The sequence below is a fragment of the Rhododendron vialii genome, chromosome 7a, assembly GCF_030253575.1.
Source record: "Rhododendron vialii isolate Sample 1 chromosome 7a, ASM3025357v1".
NCBI classification, from domain to species: domain Eukaryota; kingdom Viridiplantae; phylum Streptophyta; class Magnoliopsida; order Ericales; family Ericaceae; genus Rhododendron; species Rhododendron vialii.
In genome coordinates this window covers 6,585,756-6,608,942 of record NC_080563.1, presented here as the reverse complement: position 1 = coordinate 6,608,942, position 23,187 = coordinate 6,585,756, and the positions used below count along the sequence as shown (strand labels likewise).

The window sequence follows — 23,187 nt, the reverse complement described above, 5'->3', positions numbered from 1 at the left end:
GTTGATATTGGAAACAAGGATGATTCATTTTGTCTTACTGATGGCAGAAAGGCCATTGGCAGTCATTGGCCGATTGCCTCAACTTCACTTCCCAACAAAAATAAGTAGGAAAGTACTGCTGCATTGTGTGGTGTAACAGATTACTCATACAAATATATGTACCTTTTATTTATTTATTTAATAATAATATCTTGGCATATAAAAAAAAATACACACATATGAAGAGATCATTATCGTTATTTTAACTACTTTTTTATGAAAGAAGTGGTCGTTTATTCATAATTTTGGGATTCATCAATGAGGAATGGCATAACAAAATCTAGAGCCACTTCAAACAAAACACAAGAATGTAGCACAAAACGAGCATGTGTTACTATAAGAATTTGAGTCGTTCTATTTTGCTATTTAAGTAGACATCATCATTATATTTCAAAAATCTCAAGTTTTTGAGTTTCTCTTTATTTTGAAAATAGAGAGCAATTACTCCACTACAAAAAACAGCAAAGATATAAAAAAAAACTTTTTACTTTATAATAAGACAAACAAAAATAGAATAATGGACTAAAATTACTAGATCGAAGTATATTTAAGGATTTCCATTTTAGGGGAGTGATTTTTCACTCTTTTTTTACAATTCACAATTCTCTTTTTATTTTTATTTATTTGAATAAAGACAAAAAATGGAGTATGAATTATAAAAAGACTGTTTATTTTAGGGGGTGATTTTGACACTCCATTTTCTCTAACGACACTCCTCTTTGTGTCTCTATTAGATGGTTGAGATGACTGAGAAAAAAAAAAACAAAATCACTTCCCATATTTTAAGAAAAGATTTATGTGTGTGAGAGAGGCACTAAGCTACAAAATTGTCCAATAGAATTGTGGGGTCCAAGGCATGCAGAGGCTCAGTGAACAAAATATTCATGCCAAAATCCAAAGGCTCCCATCCACACAAATGAGAATCTTGTAAGTAAAATGCCCCCACCCACAATAAATAACTCAAGGAAATGGACAAAAATGCTCTTAGCCTCTCAAAAACCCTAGGCAAGATGACCCAAGTTATAAAGAACAATCTTTCCTTTTGCTTAAACTTTCCCACACCCCACCAAGTCCCAAAGTCACCACTGTCCATGGATGCCTTTTTTGGCATGGTCAATGGCCCATCAATGAGCTATCTTTCAAGAGATTTCGGACACGAAAGTTTAAGGTTGAATCAATGATTAATTTCGTTTGTCACCATTTTTTTTTTAAAAGCCACTTTTCTCCTGACTTAAGCTCGATCATGATTGCCTGATTATACATAGAATAGAATTTTTTTTTTAAAAAAAAACCATAAGATCAGTTGCGTAATATCTAAACATCCACGCTACAAAAGAAAAAAGGACGTTGTCAATGTGACACGGTCAAATACTCAATCGCCAACGCAAAAGAGAGCAGCAGGAGGAGAGAGGGAAATAATACTTTAGATTATAATTAATGGAACTACAACATACTTGAGCATTATTCAAATGGGTGATTTAGATATGGGGATCTTAGGGTTTCCCCACTTGCTAGAGGTGCTAACTTTTGCTGTCTTTTTCGTTTTGATTGAAATGGGAACTTCACAAACATATATGTTATGCATATGTCTTTATATACAGAGATAGAGGTGATTAAGGTCTAAGATTCTTCTTCATTAGGCTTCTCCACCTGTGGTGGACTCTAATAATTGGTCTATTTCCCAGCTTTGTCTGGGTGCAACCCTGTCATGGACTGGCACATACTCCTGCAACACCCAATCAACACCCGTAAATAAATAGCTGAGAATTTTTATAAAAAAAAGCCAGTAATTAAATTAAAAAAAAAACATCATGGCCTACTTTCTCATTCACACTTATCGGTTATCCTCTCCAAAAGTCTCTGTATACAAATTTTTGCACGCAGATTCAATCACAAATGTGTTCAAAATCGTCTGCTGCGCAAAAATGCTCTAAAATAATTAGAGATTCACGTGCATCGAACAGTCTGGATATGTACCACACAAATTTGCGTACGCAAAGTAGCTCCTTCAATGATTCATCAACTTGCAGCCTCAAATATGTCAAGAAAATAGGGCTAGCTTTTTTGGTAATAAATACCAGTACTTTAGGCAAACCCTCCCTCTAATAAGAAATTTTCTTTTGACGAGGACAGTACAGGAAAAGAAAAGAGGAAACTCTCCAGAAAAAAAAAAAAAAAAAAAAAAAAAAAATCTTTCTGTCATTTCCTGGACAGTTTCTTGTATGACCGTCCAGTTTTCTTTCATGTACAGTTTCCTGTTTTCTTTTCCTGTATCCTAGTATCGTTTTTGTTTTCTTTCACACTGATCCATGAAAATGGTGTACGGTGCCAATCATATTTTTTTTGGAAAATAATGCCCCTTTGTTGGCACTAATGTTTCAAAAAGTTAGCTCGATCTCTCAGACATGTCGAGTATGAATTTTAGTATATGTTCCTTCTTTTCGTATATCACTACATTATCTTTTTGTAATATCATTACTCACTACATTATCGATAATATTATGAATACAGAAACTTTATTATTCAGAAGTCTCGATCAGTAGGTACGGGGCATGTAAATTAAGCAGCACACAATATTTCGAATCTTTAGACATTCCAAATTTGGGAGCCACCGAAAGGTTTGCTCAGTGGTTAATTTCAGGATGCCGTAATTAATCGAGATGCGCACAAGTTGGTCCGGACATCCGGTTATCAAAAAAAGAAGAAAAAATATACGTACATTAGAATAAAAAAATGGCAAAAACCCAGTGCACGAGGCTCCCGCCACTGCGGGGTCTGAGAAATGATTGATATACGCAGCCTTAACCCCCAGGAGGCAGTTTCCGCGACTCGAACCAGTGACCTGCAGGTCACAATGGAGCAACTTTACCGTTGCACCAGACCCACCCTTCATATATACATTAGAATATTACAATAATATCGATTCGTTTATATATATACCTCCATTTTGTTGATTAACTCTTCAGGTGTATCTGCTGAAACAACAATCTGTCTAGCTGAACCTTGTATGAAACCTTCTTCCACTCCTTTATCGAACAATGCAAGCAAGCTATTGTAATACCCATCCACATTTAACAACCCAACCTGCAGTTTGAAAAAAAAAGAAAATCCACACCCAAAATAAATAAATAAATAAGTGGGAAAAAAATTCAAACTATGCCTCTGATAAAATTTTGGAAGAAAGGAAAAGGAATTAAAGTGATCATAAGAAAGTAGAAAAATTCCAAAAACAAAATTATAGATAAAAACCGAAAACTCGCTGTACCGGCTTTTCATGAATTCCCAATTGAGACCAAGCAATCACCTCCAACAATTCCTCCATGGTTCCATAACCACCTAAACATATATATATATCATCATTGTTTTAAATTACAAGCATATCTATCAAAGGTTTAAATTTGGCCGCTACGGTACGTATCATTACTAGATTTGTATTAGAATTTTGGACCAACGCATTGATTTCTTTTATAACAGGCCATCTTACTCACACATGTACTAATTTCTGAAAAACCAATCTCATTTAAAGACAGGACAACCCCGGAGAGACTAACCCTTAAAGAGTTGATATACCGGTCAGGACAGAGTAAACCCTCATACGTACCCAGGCCTTGACCCACCAGGTCAATCGGTTATGCAATATTGATATTGGCCTACACACGGCTGTATCGCCGATAGAGATATACGTATGTGTGTGTATATACATATATAGTTATGTGTACCGTGTGTACCACAGAATTAAGCATATTTTACCAGGAAGAGCAATGAAAGCTTCAGCATGTTTCTCCATTTCTGACTTCCTTTGGTGCATGTCTGAAACTGTTATAACCTCTCCTACACTTTCTCCTGAAATCTGTACATAGCTTTCACCAAATCATTACTTCAATTAATTAATGAAACCAAAAAATATATATATAAAAGAAAATTCAAATAAATTAAAGGGATGAAGTGTTTACTTAATTACCTCATGTTGCAAGAGAGCTCTTGGAATTACTCTATATAAAGTGCACACAAAAGGAAGATGAAGATATATTAATTCAAATATATATTAATTTCTTTCTGAAAAAACCTAAAGAAAAGGCAATTAAATTCTAATGAAAAAACCAAAAAGAGAGTATAGATTCAGTATATACCCAAGAACATGACAACCTCCATTAAAAACAGTTTTGGCGATCAAGCCCATTAGACCAACACTTCCTCCACCATAAACCAAATCAATCTTTCTCTCAACCTGCGAACAAAACAACAACAAATCACTTAATTAGTCTGTTTACCATATTGCGTGTGTGCATGTGTTTTTTTCTGAACGACAAAAGAAATTACATTAATCTTTGAAATTATTACAAACACTACTAAAGGAACAAGGATTTGACCGCATCTTTGCGTGTGTACATAGCTCTTAATATATACTACTAGCAAATATATATGAACACAAATGAGAAATCGCAAATATATAGCTCCTTGAGTACTGTGTTATCGATTGGTATCGTATTATCTATCCTAACATGGCCTCTTAAATATGATAAGTTCGTTCAACGAGGACAACTGGAAAATTTTACGACTTAAGGCTTGTTTGGATTATAAATTTGTATAGGAATCCATGCACCCGTAGGTGGAAAAAAAAGAGAAAGGAACCGGGAAAAAAAAAAAAATTAGCTTCTTAGTTAAGTTTATCCTTTTCTTTGTATCTTTTCCTTAACGTTCCAGAGTTCCTTCACATGTCTACGATCCAAACACAACCTTACTATGAATATGTGCATATGTGTGTGCGTGCTAGTACGATGATATATATTACTTGTACCAGCTGGTTGCCAAGCTGAAGAGCTGCATCACTGAATGCAGATTTGTGACCAGCTCTACTCCCACAGAACACACAAATTCTCTTGAACTTTCTTCTCCTTTCTTTCGTTGAAGAAGCTGCCCTTTCTTGATCATCTCCTTCCATTTCCAAGATTTTTAGAGAGAGAGAGAGAGAGAGAGAGAGAGAGAGTGGAGCAACAGGAGAAGCAAAAGATTGCGCGCTATGAATGGAGCAGAAGGAGACACCTTAATTGGCTTTTAATTGATTCTTCCGCTTTTTTTCTCAATCCCAAACAGACCCTTCTGTCTGATTCAACAAAGTACTGTAGTAGATCTATGTTGAAGAATTGCCCAACATATAAGAGTCAAGAATCGAGAGAGAGAGAGAGAGAGAGAGAGAGAGAGAGAGAGAGCTAGCCCACCTCCATCTCTTCTTTTTATCCTCCTCCTCCTCAATCATCAATCATTAATTATCCCATCTCTCTCTCTCTCTCTCTCCAAATAAATGTTTTTGAAGTTTTGTTGAATTCTGGAGAAAGCCCATGTCCATTGTCTTTCCTTTTGTGTCCATCTAAGCCAGTAGTTCTTTTGCTTTTACCATTTTGTTCCCCTCTCTCTCTCTCTCCTTGCTGTTTAATGCTACATAAAAACATCTTCGTCCTTGCTATACTTTAATGACAAAATTCTGGATCCAAGATGTTGTGTTGAAGTACCATATTCATGGACTAATTATCCAATGGTTTTGGGATACTCGCCTGGTGTATATTCCACACCCTCTTTCACTACACATTACATGGTCTATCTTTATTCTATATATAATATACTTATTTCTGGACGTCATATGCGTGTCTAGTGGTGGAAAGAGCTGGGACATGTCGAAAGTATAAATTATAAAGTTATCGACCCCCCCTCTTCTCCTAATAGCTTAAACTTTAAAAATTAATGATTTAGCAACCAAATATGGTATCAGAGTAAATAATAGATACTTTGTTTGAGCTTCATCACCTAAATTGTTCGACTACAAGGCCTTTGGCAAAAAAAGGTTTTCTTGTTGTTTACTAAAAAAAAAAATTAATGGATCGATCAAGTGATCGATAGGCTAAGTGGCCATTTCGAAAGAGCAGCGCTACAGCCATCGCACAATAAATGTGGTGGCCGGCCACCGCACGGATGATTCAAGCCGTTCAATAATTTAAAAAATAAAATAAAATCAAGTGGGCATTGAGGAACATCAGCTCAATCCGATATGTGTAGGTGCTCGGATCAAGCTTCTCATATTTGGAAAATCGAAAAAAATAGAAAAATTGGTTTTCTGGTGTACAGAAAGATGATAAGATTGATCCGAGTACCTACATATATCAGATCGAGCTAATGTTCCACAACACCCACTCGATTTTAAAAAAAAATTTATTAAACGGCTCAAATCATCCTTGCGGTGGCTGTAGACTTTCTGATTTCGAAATGGCAACACATTACCCCAGCTACATTTTTCTGAAGTTTTTTTATTAATTTCATCCAATGCATATAATTAACCACATCCTCACGTGTGGTGCAACCAAATTCTTAATGGGCCTAGGACCCGCATGGCCCAATTCCTTTTTTTTATAATTACATTCAATGATGGGGGCAATTATTCTCTCATTGAAACCCCAATCAAATTAATTTTGTGTAGGTGACGTGGCCACAGTATATCAAAATACCAGAATGTAGAGCATTTTTTTTATATACCATTAAACACTTGCATCTCACACAAGGACAACACACAACACAGAGGGGACCATCTAAGCAGACAGATAGTTAATTGTGCCAAATCATGTTGGTGGAGACGGATAGATTCATATTGGTCTCGGGCATGGTCACGTGGTGACTCTTAACCACCCTCTAATCATATGAAGTCTATATGCTGAGTCGTAGCTTTCATGGTTGATGGTTGCCTGATAGTAGGACGACTCTGAGGGATCAAGTGATCATACTTGACCAAGAACATTTGATAATTTTCTTTAAGGAAAGGTGAATACGCATACCATGTTCTGTTTTCATTGGTTAGGAAGGGTGTGGGCCTATTTCGAGCCTCGCAATGCAATCCTAATTGTTCATCCTATAAGGTTTAAAATCAAGATTATTCATTGAACATACGTGGCTATTCACATTATTAGATTATCTTGGTATTTGGATATATAATATCCTGATGATAGTTCTTCTGGTTTAATTTTCCATATGTTTTAGTTTTTTTCAAAGCATAGTAGTATATAAAATGAACAGTTCAAATCGTGTAAGGATGCTCGGGTTGAACCCAATGACCGGAGTTCTGCATTGGGTGCGGTGTGCACAGTACTCGTCCCATTTCCCTGTTTTCCCAACGTATACAAGAGATAAGCGTGACACAATTGTGGGCCCAAAAAAAAAATTGTGATAATCTCCCAATGGGCCCATCCGGCCCAAATCATCTTCTCTTTTTTTGAAAGAAAATCATCTTCTCTCACTTTGGGTACTTCCACAAGATAACAATACTCCGTAATTTAATAAGGGGTTCTTCCCGGTCGGTCCTATACACACATATCCTGTATAAGACTTGGCCGGTTATGAAAGTGAAAAGTAGGACCGGCCTGATATTTTCTCATTTATCATTTAATAAGTGTAGTACCAGTCCAGGACAGTTCACTGTTTGTGGTCTTTGCCACAATGTGTGGTGTTCCTCCAAGATATCAGCCTATGCCCCACTAATACTAGGGGTATGGACAAATTGATTCCACTTCTTTCTTCTTCTTTTTCAAAGGGTAGGGGGGCCCGGCTACTTACACACACCTTGATTAATTTCCGCTCCGATCTGATCAAAAGTAAGCCATCACACCGAGATTAGGAAATTTATAAAAAATTATTTTCTTACGGTCTGACCTCAATAATCGAACCTAATTCTAGTCTTTTGCTCTATTTTTCCCACTTATCCAAAAATGCGAATTTTTACCCACAGCTAATGAACATTTGCCTGTGTGGAAATAGGCATTTTGTATGCTTTTCCATCCGAATATTTATGTCTACTTTGGATGATTACGTTGAATCTGTCTTTGGTATATTGATAGCACACACCACACCCTCTTAGTTTGCTAATTACTCCGTCCTCTCCGTTAGGGAATATCGCCTTGCATTTCAATTGGCAATAAAAATTTGAAGGAGATAATTGACTTTTGGTGAAGTCAAAACGTTGCAATTGGTAATACAAATTTGAAGGAGATGATTGACTTTTGGCAAAGTCAAGATAAGCATCCTAAAACTAACGTATCACTATAACAAAAGCCAATTGTCACACGGCTCACACCGCACTACTATCCGCAGGGGATTTCACCACATCTATGTTGGAGTCTGAGTTAAGGTCCCACCACATGCAGATAGTACTTATAGAAGGATAGAAGCGTGGACTATAGCCTAGGTTAGCTTTGGGGGAAAAAAATTTATATGTAAAATTTAGCTCAACCCATTTCACCCACTAACCCATTTTAGTCCAGGACAGATTACATTTCTGGTTCCGCCCTTGCTCACGGGAGCCGGGGAAAACACTTTGGAAATGTTTTAGATGAGAACTTGGAACTTGGAAGGTCACTTGAAGGCCTTAAACCATAGGAGTGTTTCCACAAAATCCCACATAAACTCCACCACCCCAATTCCAACACAATACGTACACACCAAGCCAAGCCAATTCCAATAAAACCATGGGACCCATGCACATTATATTACTCTGAGCATAGTTTTTCATGGGGAACAAAAAAGAAAAAGAAAAAACCCAATCGTCATGGCCTTCGTAGGCATCTTGTTATGCAAATCTCTCCATTCCCCGTCTGAAACGGAGAGGACCCGAATCTTTGTTTTTCATATATTACAACTTGATGTAATTAAGGATTCCTAGTCTAGTCTTGTGATCATCGAATTCTTTGCTTTTTATACGAAAAAATTAATAAAATCTTAAGTGTGTAGCTCATGGCTAGCTATTGATTTGAGAGAGAGAGAGAGAGAGAGAGAGAGAGAGAGTAGCTCATGGCTAGCTATTGATTTGAGAGAGAGAGAGAGAGAGAGGGGTTAGGTGTGTTTGTTAGTTAAAACATAAAAGTAATAGAAGTTGCTTGTTAGCCATGTTATATCTAAGTTGGCTCATGGAAGTTTAGGTGAATATTGTAAGGGCAACTTGTAATATATATTCACTTATTTTAAATAAAAAAAAACTTTTTTGTATACGGTTTATTAATTAAGATTATGAGTCCAAAATTTCACAAATATTTTAAGTGATTTGATGAAAAATCAAAAGAAAAAACAGCATATTGTTATTAAACGGTTTGTGGCATAAAGAAGCAATTTAAGACAAGACTTTCACCTTTGCCAATGTTTTTGCAGAATTTCGTCTGAATTTTGTTTCATCTTTTTAATTCATATAAATCATCTCTTTTTTTTCAATTGTATATAAATTTATCTACAAATAAAACTTCCAGCAATCACAAAGATTAAATGATGAAATCATTACAATAGGAAAGTCAACTAACTTCTTATGAATCCTTATTGCTTATGTAGTTAATTTTATTTTTTAAAGCTACTTTTTTCGCAGAAGCAATAACAGCAGAAATTTTGAAAAAAAAAAAAATCCTTATTACTTGGCCAGATCTTTTTATGAATCAAAATTATTGTTCTTTATATATGTAAGATTATATTATTTCTATTCATGGCAATTGGGGTCTAAACTAAAGGCTTTACTAAATTGCCTTGTGCTTGAGACGGCGCCGAATCCTCCCGAATCTCATGTGACAAGCAATAATTTTTACTATTTTTTTTTTAAACGGAAAATCTAAGATAAACAAAAGATGGTCAAAGTGTGACTAAAACCAATGAGTTGGAAGGAGTTGGCCCTTCACTTTTTTCTCTTTGCAAATTGGACCTTAAAGCTTCTATTTTTTTTATTTTATGTTCGACGGTCAAGGTATCCAGGTCAATTTACATGCATCTCGACTATTACGGTCAAAGGCAAGCCATCAAGCCGGGAGTAGGAGATTCACTAAAGATTTATCTCTTGCGGCCTGGCTCCATGAGGTTGCTAAATTTTGAATTCAAAATGTCTGAATTTACAAGAATTGATTCTCTGTTGCCACTTGAGCTACCGTTGGAATTATTGGGAAGCTAAATCTTTGTGTGCAAAAGCATTTCTTTGATGAGGTCATGGGTAGATACTTGCTTGTCTGTTCCATTTCTTTCATGGGTCATTTTCTATCAAGATTCTCACTTTGATAATTGATACGCCCCATTCTGTTGCTGGCTCTTCAGACTTTAATTGTTTATAAGCCTACCATGTAGAGAACCAGCTACATATGAACTGTTATTCAAACTTGGGTTACCAGATAGAAGATAGGGGATTTATCTTGACCCTTAATAAAAAAAAAAAAGGGGAGCATTTGCAAGATCTATATGTACTACCCTGGGCAGAAAAAATCCAATGCTATATATTAGGGCAAGGTTGAGCACGAATCTAGATCACACACTGGTGTGGGGTCTATATACTCGGGGGTGGATCCCAGACCCCATCTCAATGTGCGGTTCAAATTCGTGCTCAACCTTATCCAGGGGCATTGAATGTCTTCTCCTCCCATGGAATTTCCTATCCGAAGATAATAGTACGTCCAAACATTGGATATCTAAGAAAATTAGATATTGTTTGGATAGGGGAGTGATTTTCGCAGCCTCCACAAGATGCCCATTTTAGTTGTATCCAATTTCATATTAGTTTTTGTGCTTAATCAAAGAAGATTAAATTGCAATCGATACGCTTAATGGGTTTCGCTCTCCAGTGGCGACCGGTTTGAGGTGTGCCGTTACTCTCTCGCTCTCGTTTGAATTCTATGATCCGCTTATTGCCTTCTTCAACCTTGGGTGGGGCGGTGCGCACCTACGGGTTTTAGGTCCCCTTTGAGAGGCCCTCGCCGCGGATCTGAAATTCCTATAATCACGCTCAGGTGAGGGTTGCTACTTGCTACGCCTAGTCGCCCCTACTCCACCTTTCAATGGCAAAAAGAAAAGAAAAAAGAAAGCAACAACTTCAGTGATTTATGCATGGTGGATTTCCCTGGCCCATTTCACTTAAATCAATAAAGACGGGCTTGGGTCTCAATACAATGGATTGGGCTTATTCAGCATAATTATCAAGCGGTCTAATTTTACTAATTTGGGCCACCTGAATTGGGCCCAATATCCAATTTGTTCTGATCCAAAATGAACTTTTCCCCATGCAACCACATTTTAAGTTTAGTAGTACTCCTACCGGCCACTAATTTCTGTCAGTTTTCGCCATAAAAAATAACGTCATTCTGTCAATATTTTTTTTTTTTCATTTTTTTCCAATCCTTGAACGAATGCGAAAAGCAAATACTATAAGAATTATTCACGGAAGTGCTTTATTTTTTATTTTAGCACAACTTCACAGTGGACTTCAATTATCGAATGGAGAGAGTAATTGACAATGAATTATGTACGCATCTACGATTTCCACATGCTACTACTCGTAAATATCAATATAACAATCTTATGTGTTAATTTAAAAAAGGGATCGACATTAATTTCCAGCTAGAAGAAGCAATATCTTCTATTATTCTCACATAAAATTCTCATTTAACAGCAGCCACGCCACGCGCGACATATTTCATTACATCAAAAAAGTAAGATTTGTGAATGTATAAATGATTTGCTATCTACACGACCTTACAAATTTTAATATATAAATGGGTATACAGATTCCTGATTTTCCTCTCAAGAAAAATGCGGCGAAACCCTTTCCCAAGTTGTGATTTTCCCCTCAAGAACAATGCGGCGAAACCCTTCCAAAAGTTGACAATCCCTTAATATTGGCGCAGGAAGCTGCCTCTTTATCTTTGGCTGATACGCTAGCTAGGTTTATACTTTGAAGCACAATTTGTTTGCATGGTAAGCTGTTGCTGCAGTCGAATTTTATGGCCTTTTCTGAAGCACTGGTTCCTTGGATGTTCCTGTACATCACATTCTGTACCTGTACAGCTGAACCCTGCATGCCATTTATATATGGAGATGATCAATATCACTATTGCATGCCATGCAATACGAGAGAGAGAGAGAGAGAGAGAGAGAGAGAGAGAGAGAGAGAGAGGAAAAATGCTGTTTTCGTTTTCTGTTTTGTGTTTTGGAAAAGAAGAAGAAAACTCGTTTTACCAAAATTTTGATGTGAAAACTGCTGAGTAATTTTTTATTTCCTCCCAAAAACAACAAATTTTCAAAGGCAAATGGGAAATTATCGTTATAGTTTTGAAAACTATTTTCGCGCAAAATGGAAAACAGATACTTTTCCGTTGTTTTTTCTGTTATACAGTACAATTTTTCTTCTTACGATTGATGAGTCGTAAAATTCGGAGTAATTTTTTTTTATTTTGTAGAATTCAAGATCCGAACATAGCACAAAGGTTGACAAGACTAGGACCCGTTAGTCACCTGCTTCTTGCACGCGGTTTTTTGATCGCAGTAATTCTGGTCTATGATTATAGGGTTGCTGACATTATTCATCACAATGTTTTCGAAAACGATGTTCTTCGCATATCCAGATCCACCCTGCATATTAGAATCGGAATTAGACCAAAAATCCCAAACTTATGGAAATTGAAATCTCAACACATGAATCCTTAACGAGCTTATGTTGCAATTATACGCTAAACATAAATTATGTCATAGGTTTCTTGTGGACAAATTAACTAACTAAAACCATCTACCTCGATCCACTTGCTTATGATATTGTGAAAAAGAGAACTAATTAAGTGGAGAAACCACTAAAACTTACTATAATATTGTTTGCTCCCAACTTAAAGTGTCGATATCATGCTAATCTTGCTCATAATACCTACCCTTGTCCCACTTCAATTTCCCTTGCTTGGTGTACCAAATAAAGTGGTGAAATTTTATAACCATAAATACGTAAAATAATTAACTAAAATGAGAATTTAAAATGCAGTAGTGTTTACCTGCCAAGTTTTTATTCTCACTCCGTTTGTGGTTCCTGTAAGTCTGGCTCTGCTCACGAAAACGTCCGAGACAATGGCTTCTGATTTTCCTTTTCCCAAGCTTCCAATGCTGGAAAGGCGATAAAGTAAAAAAATCAAATAAAAATACTAAATAAGAATAAAAATAAAATTTGCATGTGCAAAAACCAAAAAGTCATATGGCTTTGAAAGTAGAAAGGTTTAGTTGAAATGGTTAAGTAGAAATTTAGTTGGTTTAAGGTGCTAGAATTTCAGACCTGATTCCATGGCCTGGCCCACATATAATGTCCCTGACGATGACATTTCTTGACCCACTTACTATTGAAATACAATCATCACCTTCAAAGAAGAAATCGACATGAATTTAGAGTTAGAGAATCGCATGTTTTGCCATGCATTTTCCTAGTCATTTCCTCATATAGGAAATAAAATAAATTGATAAAAATTACACACACACACACACACACATATATACATATATATTATTCTTTCTCCCGGTATTTACTCACCTGTTCTGATGACAGAGCTCATGATAGAAATATTTTGCGTCCCAGTGACATGAATTCCGTCAGTGTTTGGGCTGTTCCCCGGTGCAAAAACTACCAGATTCCATGCCTTAACATTTACACACTTCTGGAAGGTAATATGCATTTGTTGTGCATTCTTACTCCTTATGCCAGACACTCCCAAGTTCTTGCAGTTTAAGAAGGTTATAGCCTGTAAAACATATAGGAAATAACTTTGATAAGTAGATTTTCGGATTTCCGACCAAGTAATTTCTACAAATTATCCAAGTAGTAATAGATAGTTTATCCATCAACATACCGTTGGCGCATCTTTGCAAGGCTGCGAAAATAGGAAGAAAAACAAAAAGAACCGTTGTAAGTTCGATAGTCGAAGGAAAGAAAGGTGATAGAATCGATTGCTAGAAATCTAATGGAGTTACGTACAAGGCTTTTGTTGATTTTGCAAGACTTTCGCCACCATATCTTTCCATTGCCGTTGATGGTTCCGGCACCTCGCACATTGAAGTTTTCTAGGTTTACAAATTGAAGCCAATGTCTTGGATCCGCGCTGTAGTCTGCTGGCTTATTGGAAGCTTTAATCGTCCCATCGATCTAATTAGAAAATACAAAGGAAGGAAAGAGATCAATCAACGATATCATCATGGAAATAGCGCCTAAGGTTATAGGAGCGGAGACAAGTGATCATACGAGTTTGATTTTGTACACTTACTTGACCGATGGAGTAACAATACCCTTAACGTGATTGGAAATAGCGCTAAGGTCTGCTACTCTAAATCGAACCCATTACACTGTTTTAACCAACAGTCTAGGTGGGATCGATCAAGTAGGTGAACAAAATTATTTCCAAGAGAATGAAATTTTATCAAATTGTCGATTTTTTTTTGTGTGATTCTCTGAAGTGTGAATCATTTTTATAAGAGTTTAGAACATAGTAGTTCACTAATAAACTCACCTGCATTGTAAAACCAGAGCTGCATGGGCCTAAAAAGGTTAGTGGCTTAAGATGATATATCCTGTTTTTAGGCACCACAAGAACAGCATTCTTAGAAGCACAAGCCTCATTCCAAGCTGCCTTGAAAGCCTAAATTGAGAGCAAAAAAAAAAAAAATTAATACCCACTTCAATACATTTTGAAAAGAATAAATCTCCCGACAACGCATCGAATGAAATTTGTTTTAGCACAGGTGAGGTACCTTTGAATCATCAGTTCCATCCGCTTTGGCTCCGAAGTCATCCACATTCACCGTTTTTGGAGAGCTTGATGAACGGCGACCAGCGGCCAATCGGGTTGAAAGGCCAAAACTTGGAAGACCAAAGGTTTTGTGAGCGGGTTCCACCGCATGATGACCATGATTAATAGTAGTGCTCCTCCTAAGTTGGTCCGGTAAAAGAGTGGTGAAGCTAAAAGAGAATGCAGAAGTAGACACTAACAAAATGCATAGTACTGGGACGACAAAATGACTATAGAGAATCATCTTTGTTGTCTAGCTTGTACCTTTTCAGAGAGAGAGAGAGAGAGAGAGAGAGAGAGAGAGAGAGAGATGAGCGTTCTGTTGGGATGGTTGGAGGGTATGGAAATGAAAATGTTAGTGTCTTATCATTCGGCCGGCTGTGAGTATTTATACACAAAAAAGAACAAGTTGATTTACCCAGAAAAAGAGTTGATTCTAGAGAGAGAGAGAGAGGTAATGGTTGGGAAAGAAGCAATTGCTACTTGGAGAATGTTGTTGAATTATGACTAAGAAGGTATGGAGATTGAGTGGCAAGAGTTTGAAACGGAAGGAACACGTGGCCGGTAGCCGACTCTCTCTCTACCCTCTCTCTCTCTCTCTCTCCTCTCTCTCTTGCAGTCTTGCTGGAAGGAAATATAAAATCCACTGGTGGCCGGGTCTTTGTGGTTCTGTGCTTGTTTACCAACATATATTATGTACACATTCAAATAAAATTTACAATACTCCTAGTCTTCGTATATACGCATATTATATATATAGTTGTTTGTTTTTATATTGACAGAGAATCCCCAAGATCTAGTCTAGTGACCTAGGTCAGGCCGTCGTCTCAAGTTTAAAATATCGGCGTTACTTATTATAAAATTTTGTTACAGCTTAAAATGGGCTTCTTGCTAGTGAACGGAATGATTGGTTTTCTATAAATAAGTCGAGGGACACGGTAACTAATTCGAACACTTTAATTAATGAAAAAAACTATATAAACTAGTGGGCCGTCTTTAAAGTTTAAAAAATGTATTAAAATATATTTTAAAAAATGTATAGAAGTATAATAGTGCTAGAGAGAGAAGATTCCTATAGGGATGACCTTCCAGTTTCGACCGATTCACACATTCTTAAAAAGCACCACCACCATCGACTTTCCAAATTAACATATATATATATATACACACACACTTGGGTATTCCTAGGATGATTACAAGTCAACCAACATATACCAATGAAGAGTTAGAGCTATTCATATAATCCTCCTTTCATTTTGATTATGACAATAACTACTTAACGCAATTTCATTACCCTAACAGATCCCATAAATTAATGGTTTATATACCTCTGCATTCACAAACTGATTTTCACAGGCAATATTTTTTTTAAAACCATTTTGTGTGCTTATTTTTTTTTTTTTTTGTCTTCATTCATGTAATTTTTCTATGATAGTGCCCTTTCATATTTAAAAAAAAATAGAAAAGTTGAAAGACAACGTTGCAGTTATAAATAAATAAAAAATAATAAGTACGGCTATATAAAAAAAATAGAGTGTAAAAATCACTACGTACCATCAGCACAATTATATATTAGGAAATGTAGTTTCTCACATCGATACTTAAGTTATAGAGTAACGCTAAGTCATTTTCCGTCAAAGAGCTTTGAATGTGTGTAAGTACAAGACAACGAATCTTGAATTTATAATTTTTTTTCTTCAAGAAAGAAAGAAAGTTTCAATTGACCAATCTAACAACCTAGATTGTCTATGAGTTTAAATGAAATCTTATGTAGATTATTCATGTTTCTAAGTCAAATATATCTTACGTACGTAGCTCTACTCCAATCACAATCTTATGAGGAGTTATTCTACTCCTATATTAATCAAGTATGCCGGATAGCAATCTATATATTTGGATAATTGATGTTGGCACTTCACTTTTTGATAACTACAATTTAATTTTTGCCTTTTAGCGTTCAAAATACGCATAACAGGAACACTAAAAGACAAATATTTTGAGTGCCAAAATTACTTCTCTATATCTATACTTACCTACACTATAAATTATGGGGAGTGATTTTGGCACTCTTTTTTTCTCTAACGGCTTTCCCCTTTGTGTCTTTATTAGGTGATGGAGATGAAGAGAAAAGGTGAGTGCCGTTAGACAAAAAATGGGAGTGTCAAAATCACTTCTCTAAATTATAGTGCTGTCTCAGTACTGTTTTACTTGTGATTAAAAAAAATTAATAATAAAATACACGATTATATACGGTTAGATATACTTAGTACATAGGTTTTTTTTTTTTTTTTGGTCATAGTATTTTAGTGATGATTTGACTCACAAGAGCAAACGCTCTTATGCTGGAATGTTGCCGATTGGCAGCCGGCAAATGAGCATCGAGATGTAATGAGAATATATATATTGCATCATTGGGTGGACTTTCAAATTAAGACCTATATTTTGTTAAACTTAATTCTGTATGGTATTTGATAGGCGACGTGTATAATTTATATTTTTCATAATTTAGATTAAACATATACTACTTTATTACATGATTTTTATTTTTTTTTTTGAATATATAGGCCTAGTTTCCCAAAACTGGTAAAAAGTGTTAAAAGTATTAAATGGGCTTTGTCCTTTGGTATTTTGTGAAAGGGAAAAAAAGGCCATTTAGTACTTTTTAAAAACTAGACATCGTAGTACATCTATTACTTATGAATTTTCATAACTGAGGTGCTTAAAACAACTTACGTGCACTTTGATAAATCCTGATGGACCAATCCACTCGTCCCACTAGCTAGGGTGCCAGACTCCAAATGATAGTCAGACCAAAGTTTCACATGGACTCGCCCCAAACGATCGAATTGATAACATATTTGAGAAGTTTCGAATATAAAATCTTAGGAGACCGGGTTGCATATCTATTAGTACATACTAGAATCTTGTTCATGTCGTACGTAAGTATTGGCACTATAAAAGTAGTAGTACTATCAGACTTTTGCTACTCGTGGTGGTGAAATGTGAAATGTATTTGTTCATCAAATAAGAAAGAAAAATCAAAATTACCCAATACAATGGAAAAATCAGGAGAGGTTATGGCTTGACTCATTAATTAATACTCGAGTTGTTGTAAAGGTAATTTAACTGTTGAAACAACTAATGGGCAGGTGAAAGGTTTTTAACTGTTAAAACATTTAATATTAGTAATTATTAACACTGGCAAGCTAAGAAAACCTTTAGTAACAGTTGTGAGTCACATTAATTAGCAAGGCACACTTGTTAATTTAACGATTCAACTTAAAATGTGAGTGCTGATTAATGTTGATTTAAAACTCCTGGGGTTTGGGCAGGTGGCCGGGCATGAGAAAGAAAATAAGTATTGTTTGTCTTTCATAAAATCATATGTTCAAATCCTCCGGAGGCTAAATGTTTTGAACCTAAGGGCTACATGAGAGTTTGTCCAGTCGTTAACTTTAGAGCTACAGATTTAGTCGAAGTGCGTCCAAATTGGCTGCCCGGAAATCTGGTTATCCAAAAAAAATGTTGATTTAATCGATGTGTTACCAACTCTTCACACTTGCCCTAGCATTTTTCTATGTTTTCAAGTCAATTTGATATGAACGACAAGGATTACAACGTTTTAACTAAAACTCACCACGTGCTCGTTCCATGATTTACCCTCTATTCCTTCTCACTAAATTATCGGTTTTCGATAAACTGGACGCCAATCATTATGGGGTTGGTTGACATGACTTCTGGGGGAAGATTTTGGAATAATGAACAGAGAAAGATAAATAAAAAGATGGGATTAATAAGCGGAGATAAACTTATTGAAAATCGTGCACAGAGAAAGTTAGGGAGACTGGTTTTAAGGACCAAAAGAGAACAAATCCATATTCTCACGGTTCATATTAAGCCAATTTAATTTAATTTTTTTGTGATAGGAACGGGACCCACTACAGCATCCACCAGCCCAAACAAGACCCTCTAGTCGCAATACTTGACCTGAGAGAAGTGATCATCTCTTATTACAGGGCCTTGACTGATGCTGAGCTAGTTCATATGGAGCTATGTCTCTAATTGAGGTCTCGATCACCAGAGAACATCAGGATTCATTTCCCGAGTGAGTTATCACAAAAATAATACAAAATACATATACAAGTATGGGTATGCACGTACGTATGCTACACGATATGTCTAAATTTGGAAGAGGCATGTTTGGTAGAGTGTGTTAGGGAAGTTAACAATGTTTTAGGTGGTTTTAACCTAATTGTGTGCAAGGAAAGAATTAATAAAGAAGTTATGGGTTGGCATTAAGGGTGAAAGAAGTTAAACTAACCTAAAACAACTTCTCACTTTTGATAAAATTGATCATGGCGTCATCACCAGACTTGCCGTGGTGTGTTTTGGGCAAAAACCAAAAGGCATGGGGACTTGGAGTGGAGTTTTTTCTTACTTTGGGCTTTGGGGTATAAGTTATTTACAGCCAAGGGAGATTATGTACGTCTTTATCAAAAGTAATGAGGGAAAATTAGGGCCGTTTGTCTCAATCTGGTCATTGCAATTTGAAATGGCTCAGAAGTGGTGGAGTTAGTCAAAACTAGAGTAGCCATGTGGATGAAGGCTAAGTTTGACATCAAGATTTACACAGTGGAGGATTTTAAAGGTTATTTGGATGGGATACGAAAAGTGAAGGTGTAGAATAAGTATTTGAGGGTGTTTTATCCAACTTTGGTTGGATAGATCTTTGTACTTTTGATTTCCTCATCGATGTACCCTTTCGAGTTTAATAAAAAGTTCTGTTTGCGGAGAAAAAAAAAAAACCCTGAGTAAGAGTTTCTCTCGCATTTATCAAATCAACAATGCCTATTGTTTTCTCAAAAAAGAAAAGAAAAACAATAATGTCTATTGTTTCTGACAAACAAATAGACACGTGCAGCTCACGTGGCCAGGTTTTAGGTTCATAATTTATATGCAAATGATTTGTTTCTCCTCCCTACCAAATTGAGACAAAAGGGGCAAATTACAAGAACTTCCATTGTAATCTGCCTAATCATTAGTTCTTGATGTTGTTGTTAATTATTGTTGAGAATTGATTTTGTCACTCCCCTTTTTGTTAATGTCACTCTCATTCTCTTACAAAACAAATCATCTAATAAAGACACAAAGGAAAGTGGCTTTAAAAAAAGGGATTGCTCTTGCTTCAAAAGAAAAAAGAAAAACTTCAAAAAGACAGATCAGATAGGTTAACAGTAATAGGAGAGAGTTGTGCCCTCAATTAGGCTCTCAATGCTTTTCTTTTATTATTGTACTGATTTCAATTTTTTTTAATGAATGAAATCTTTTTTCAGATTAAAAATAAAAGACTTAGAGACTAAAATCATTTTGTTGCATTTAAGGCCAAGTCAAAGAATGAATTCACAGGCTTAACTATATATTGCATGTTTTGCTTTGCGGCATTTCTATTATTGGCATCTCTCTCGTATCCATAACATGAATTTTATACAGATCATCAATATCCGCATTCAAGATAATCTGACTGTGATATATATTATCGAAATAATGTTCAATAAACGGTAAGCAAAAGAATTATATAATATTGGGTCATTCAGTACGAGATTCCACTCTGTGTTGCATTACGGCCTTTTCATATTGGATAATGCTACACACACACAAAAAAATCTTCTAGTTACAAAATAATCCATACCAGATGCCGTACGTAATTGTTTGTAGACATTTATTTTGAAAAAATATTAAAGCGTTTTATCTTACTAGCTACTATACCTACCGCTGGCAAAGTTCAATTTGTAAATCATTTTTCTCCTCTTCCTTGCCACCAATACTGCCATCCGCCTGCATGTGTCATGCTTTCGAGTTCTAATTGTCACAAAGTCAATCCAAAACCTGGGTGGGCTAGTCACTGTTTTCGTTTGTCTTGTTTTACCCTCGATGTACCCTTTCGAGTTTCTATAAAAAGTTTCGTTTACCGAGCAAAAAAAAAAAAAACCTGGGTAAAGGAGAAGGGATATGTGATGTTTTGTAATACACTTTCACAGCTTCGGGTTTGTGAAGTTTTGGTATTCGTACTTCGGAAGCTAGACCTTTTTATTGATTATTGAATCTCTGTGGAACAAGAATCGTCTTTTTTGATGTGCTACGATGCTCTATTTATCAATGAAAGTTTCTTACCATGTTGAAAAAAAAAAGAGAAGGGATATGTTGCTGACAACCAATACATAAAAAATCGTGTTAGATCCTTATGACATGAACCAGATTACGATGAGTTATTTGAAGGCGTTCCCTTAATCATGGAACATGGTGCATGTACTCGACATAATTTATTAGTGACAATGAATTTAGGTAGCCGATCTCAATTAATAAGGACTTACGACTCCATTTTTATTTCCTCGACAAAAATCAGTAGTGTTAAGTTGTAATTAGTGAGGGTTGAACCCCAATCAAATGCATGAGAGTATATGGTGCCTACCACTGTGCTACCACTCCACTAGTCATGACTTACGACTTCGTTTGAAGCGGTTTCCTTACCACCAACGCCGAGTTGGCCCCAATGATTTCAGTAAGAACAACGTCCTACTTCGGATTAAAAATGGCTTTAATCCCAAGAGATTGGCCAAGTGGTCTCGGCTTGGAATTTAGGGGTTTGCTCTCTGCCAATGTCTCAAGTTCGATACACCTTGCCAGCAAATTGTTGGGGCCGGCCACCTCACCCCACGCGCAAGCGTGTGAAAAGACTTTGTTAGAAATTGTAGGAATTAGTCGGAAGTGCTCGCAAGCTGGCCCAGAAGGGCCGGAACACCTTACATCACGGGGAGGGGAAAAAAAAACGGCCTTCTAGTCAAAACTGGCTCCTGTTTGTTGACCACATATATACCGTTTGGGAAGCACTCGGCAGAAAACAGTTAGACTCATAGTCCAATTGTACCAAATTAACGGCAAAAAGCAAAATTCAAATAAGGGCAGTTAATTGTGGACTTCAAAAGAAGAAGAAAAAACTGAAAGCACTTTCTTCTTGAAATAAAATAATAAAATAAAGGATACAGCTCCACTTTCTTGCTTTTTGCTTCTTGGACCATCCAGATAACATGGAATTACTTAATTCAGATTAATGGGGACTAGCTTCTAGCTAATTAGCTTGATTAGAATGTGGAGTTAAGATGGCAATTTTTAATTAATCTCGCAGTTTGAATGTGGTATTTGACGTTAGAATGGTATGGAGAATTTTTGTAATGGAAAAAGTAGTACAAAGCTAGCTTCCTCTTTTCCTCTTATGTTAGGCTAGTTGACTAGGAAAAGCAATAATTTATTTAATTGTGAAATGTTATTTCAATGTCTTAAAATTTTTAATATGACTTTTTAAGGTAAGTATATGTATGTATACACATGTTTGACTGTGCGCTCTCCTGAGGTCTCCTTTTTATGGATGTATAGTTTGTTTTGAATCAGAAGTCAAAATTAAAAAGTGAAGGCGTCGATCTAAAAAGCTACTTAGTAAAAATATCTGGTCCGGAAATCGGGCCTTAAACTGGCAACATGATTGAGAAACTTGAAGACGGGAAACGATGAAATGAAGAATTTATGAGGAAAATTAATTCGTTAAGTTTCTCTATATGCACGCCGCTGCTGATAATACGACATTCCATTTTGATTTTTCGGTGTCATCATGATCAGTACCGTCCTGGTCTCGAGCAGTTGTGTATTACGCGAATTCTTGCACCTTTGATAAAAATGTCAACTACTATACCAAACATGACGCCACGGGAAGGACCGGAAGGTTAATTCAACTTTGACTTTGTTCAAATTCTTGCAGTGATATTGAACAAGTGCTAAGTGCAAACTAAACTAACTTCCAAAACGACATGTGATGTTTCTCCGCCGCTAATTTCTCCGATGGTTAGGCAGCCTTCTGGGTTGAGTCTAGTTTTCCTGCTTCTACCTCTACCTTGGACGAGAAGAAAGGGTGCTCTCCCTCGGTTGACTTCTTCTAGTTAGAGCTAGTATCTGTTCCAACTTCCAAACAAAGAGGAAAAGCCTAAAGAAATGCTAATTTGAGTCAAGCGGGTCAGGTCTAGTTGTTGTGCAATTTGTTAGAACTGCGGCTCGTATATTAAGTATGAAGAGATACTAAGTAGTTCTAGAAAGAAAGTCAGATGCACAAGGGTATTTTTGGAATACAAACCAAATACCAGGTTATGGTTAAAACAGAGTCGGTATAAATACTCTATGTTTTAAAATAGAGTCGGTATAAATAGAGTCGGTATAATAAAGAACAGCAGCCGCTCTCGCTCCCGTAGATGCACCCGATTTTGGGGAACCACATATATCTCTGTGTTGATTTCTTTACTGTTTATACTCGTATATCGTGCGCTTGTGTGTGACGATCCTTACACAATTCCGTGTAAACGAGTTTTTATATACAAATAATTACCTACTCCTTTTCCATGATTTTATGGGGACGGGGGAGGGGAAAATATTATTCATTTCTCAAACGAAGTGTAAAGTCGGGAGAATAAAACCTTGAACATCCAGTTATAGAGTGCTTATAGAAAAAAATATCTTTAAA

General features: G+C 36.2%; 2 protein-coding genes across 2 annotated transcripts; both read right to left on the bottom strand.

Annotated features, from left to right (window-relative positions):
* Positions 1 to 1,446: 1,446 nt before the first annotated feature.
* LOC131334330 (probable cytokinin riboside 5'-monophosphate phosphoribohydrolase LOGL10) lies at positions 1,447 to 5,455 on the bottom strand. The gene is made up of 7 exons (XM_058369290.1): positions 4,838 to 5,455; positions 4,170 to 4,267; positions 4,001 to 4,031; positions 3,790 to 3,889; positions 3,305 to 3,375; positions 2,980 to 3,123; positions 1,447 to 1,765 (listed from the first exon to the last, which is right to left on the bottom strand). The coding sequence occupies exons 1-7, from the start codon at positions 4,979 to 4,981 to the stop codon at positions 1,676 to 1,678; spliced, it is 678 nt and encodes a 225-aa protein (XP_058225273.1). The 5' UTR covers positions 4,982 to 5,455; the 3' UTR covers positions 1,447 to 1,675.
* Positions 5,456 to 11,431: 5,976 nt separating this feature from the next.
* On the bottom strand, positions 11,432 to 15,002 carry LOC131334328 (polygalacturonase). The gene is made up of 9 exons (XM_058369287.1): positions 14,587 to 15,002; positions 14,346 to 14,474; positions 13,817 to 13,984; positions 13,692 to 13,712; positions 13,376 to 13,583; positions 13,124 to 13,205; positions 12,849 to 12,957; positions 12,325 to 12,441; positions 11,432 to 11,884 (listed from the first exon to the last, which is right to left on the bottom strand). Exons 1-9 carry the CDS (start codon positions 14,866 to 14,868, stop codon positions 11,660 to 11,662), a joined length of 1,341 nt encoding a protein of 446 aa, XP_058225270.1. The 5' UTR covers positions 14,869 to 15,002; the 3' UTR covers positions 11,432 to 11,659.
* Positions 15,003 to 23,187: the final 8,185 nt, after the last annotated feature.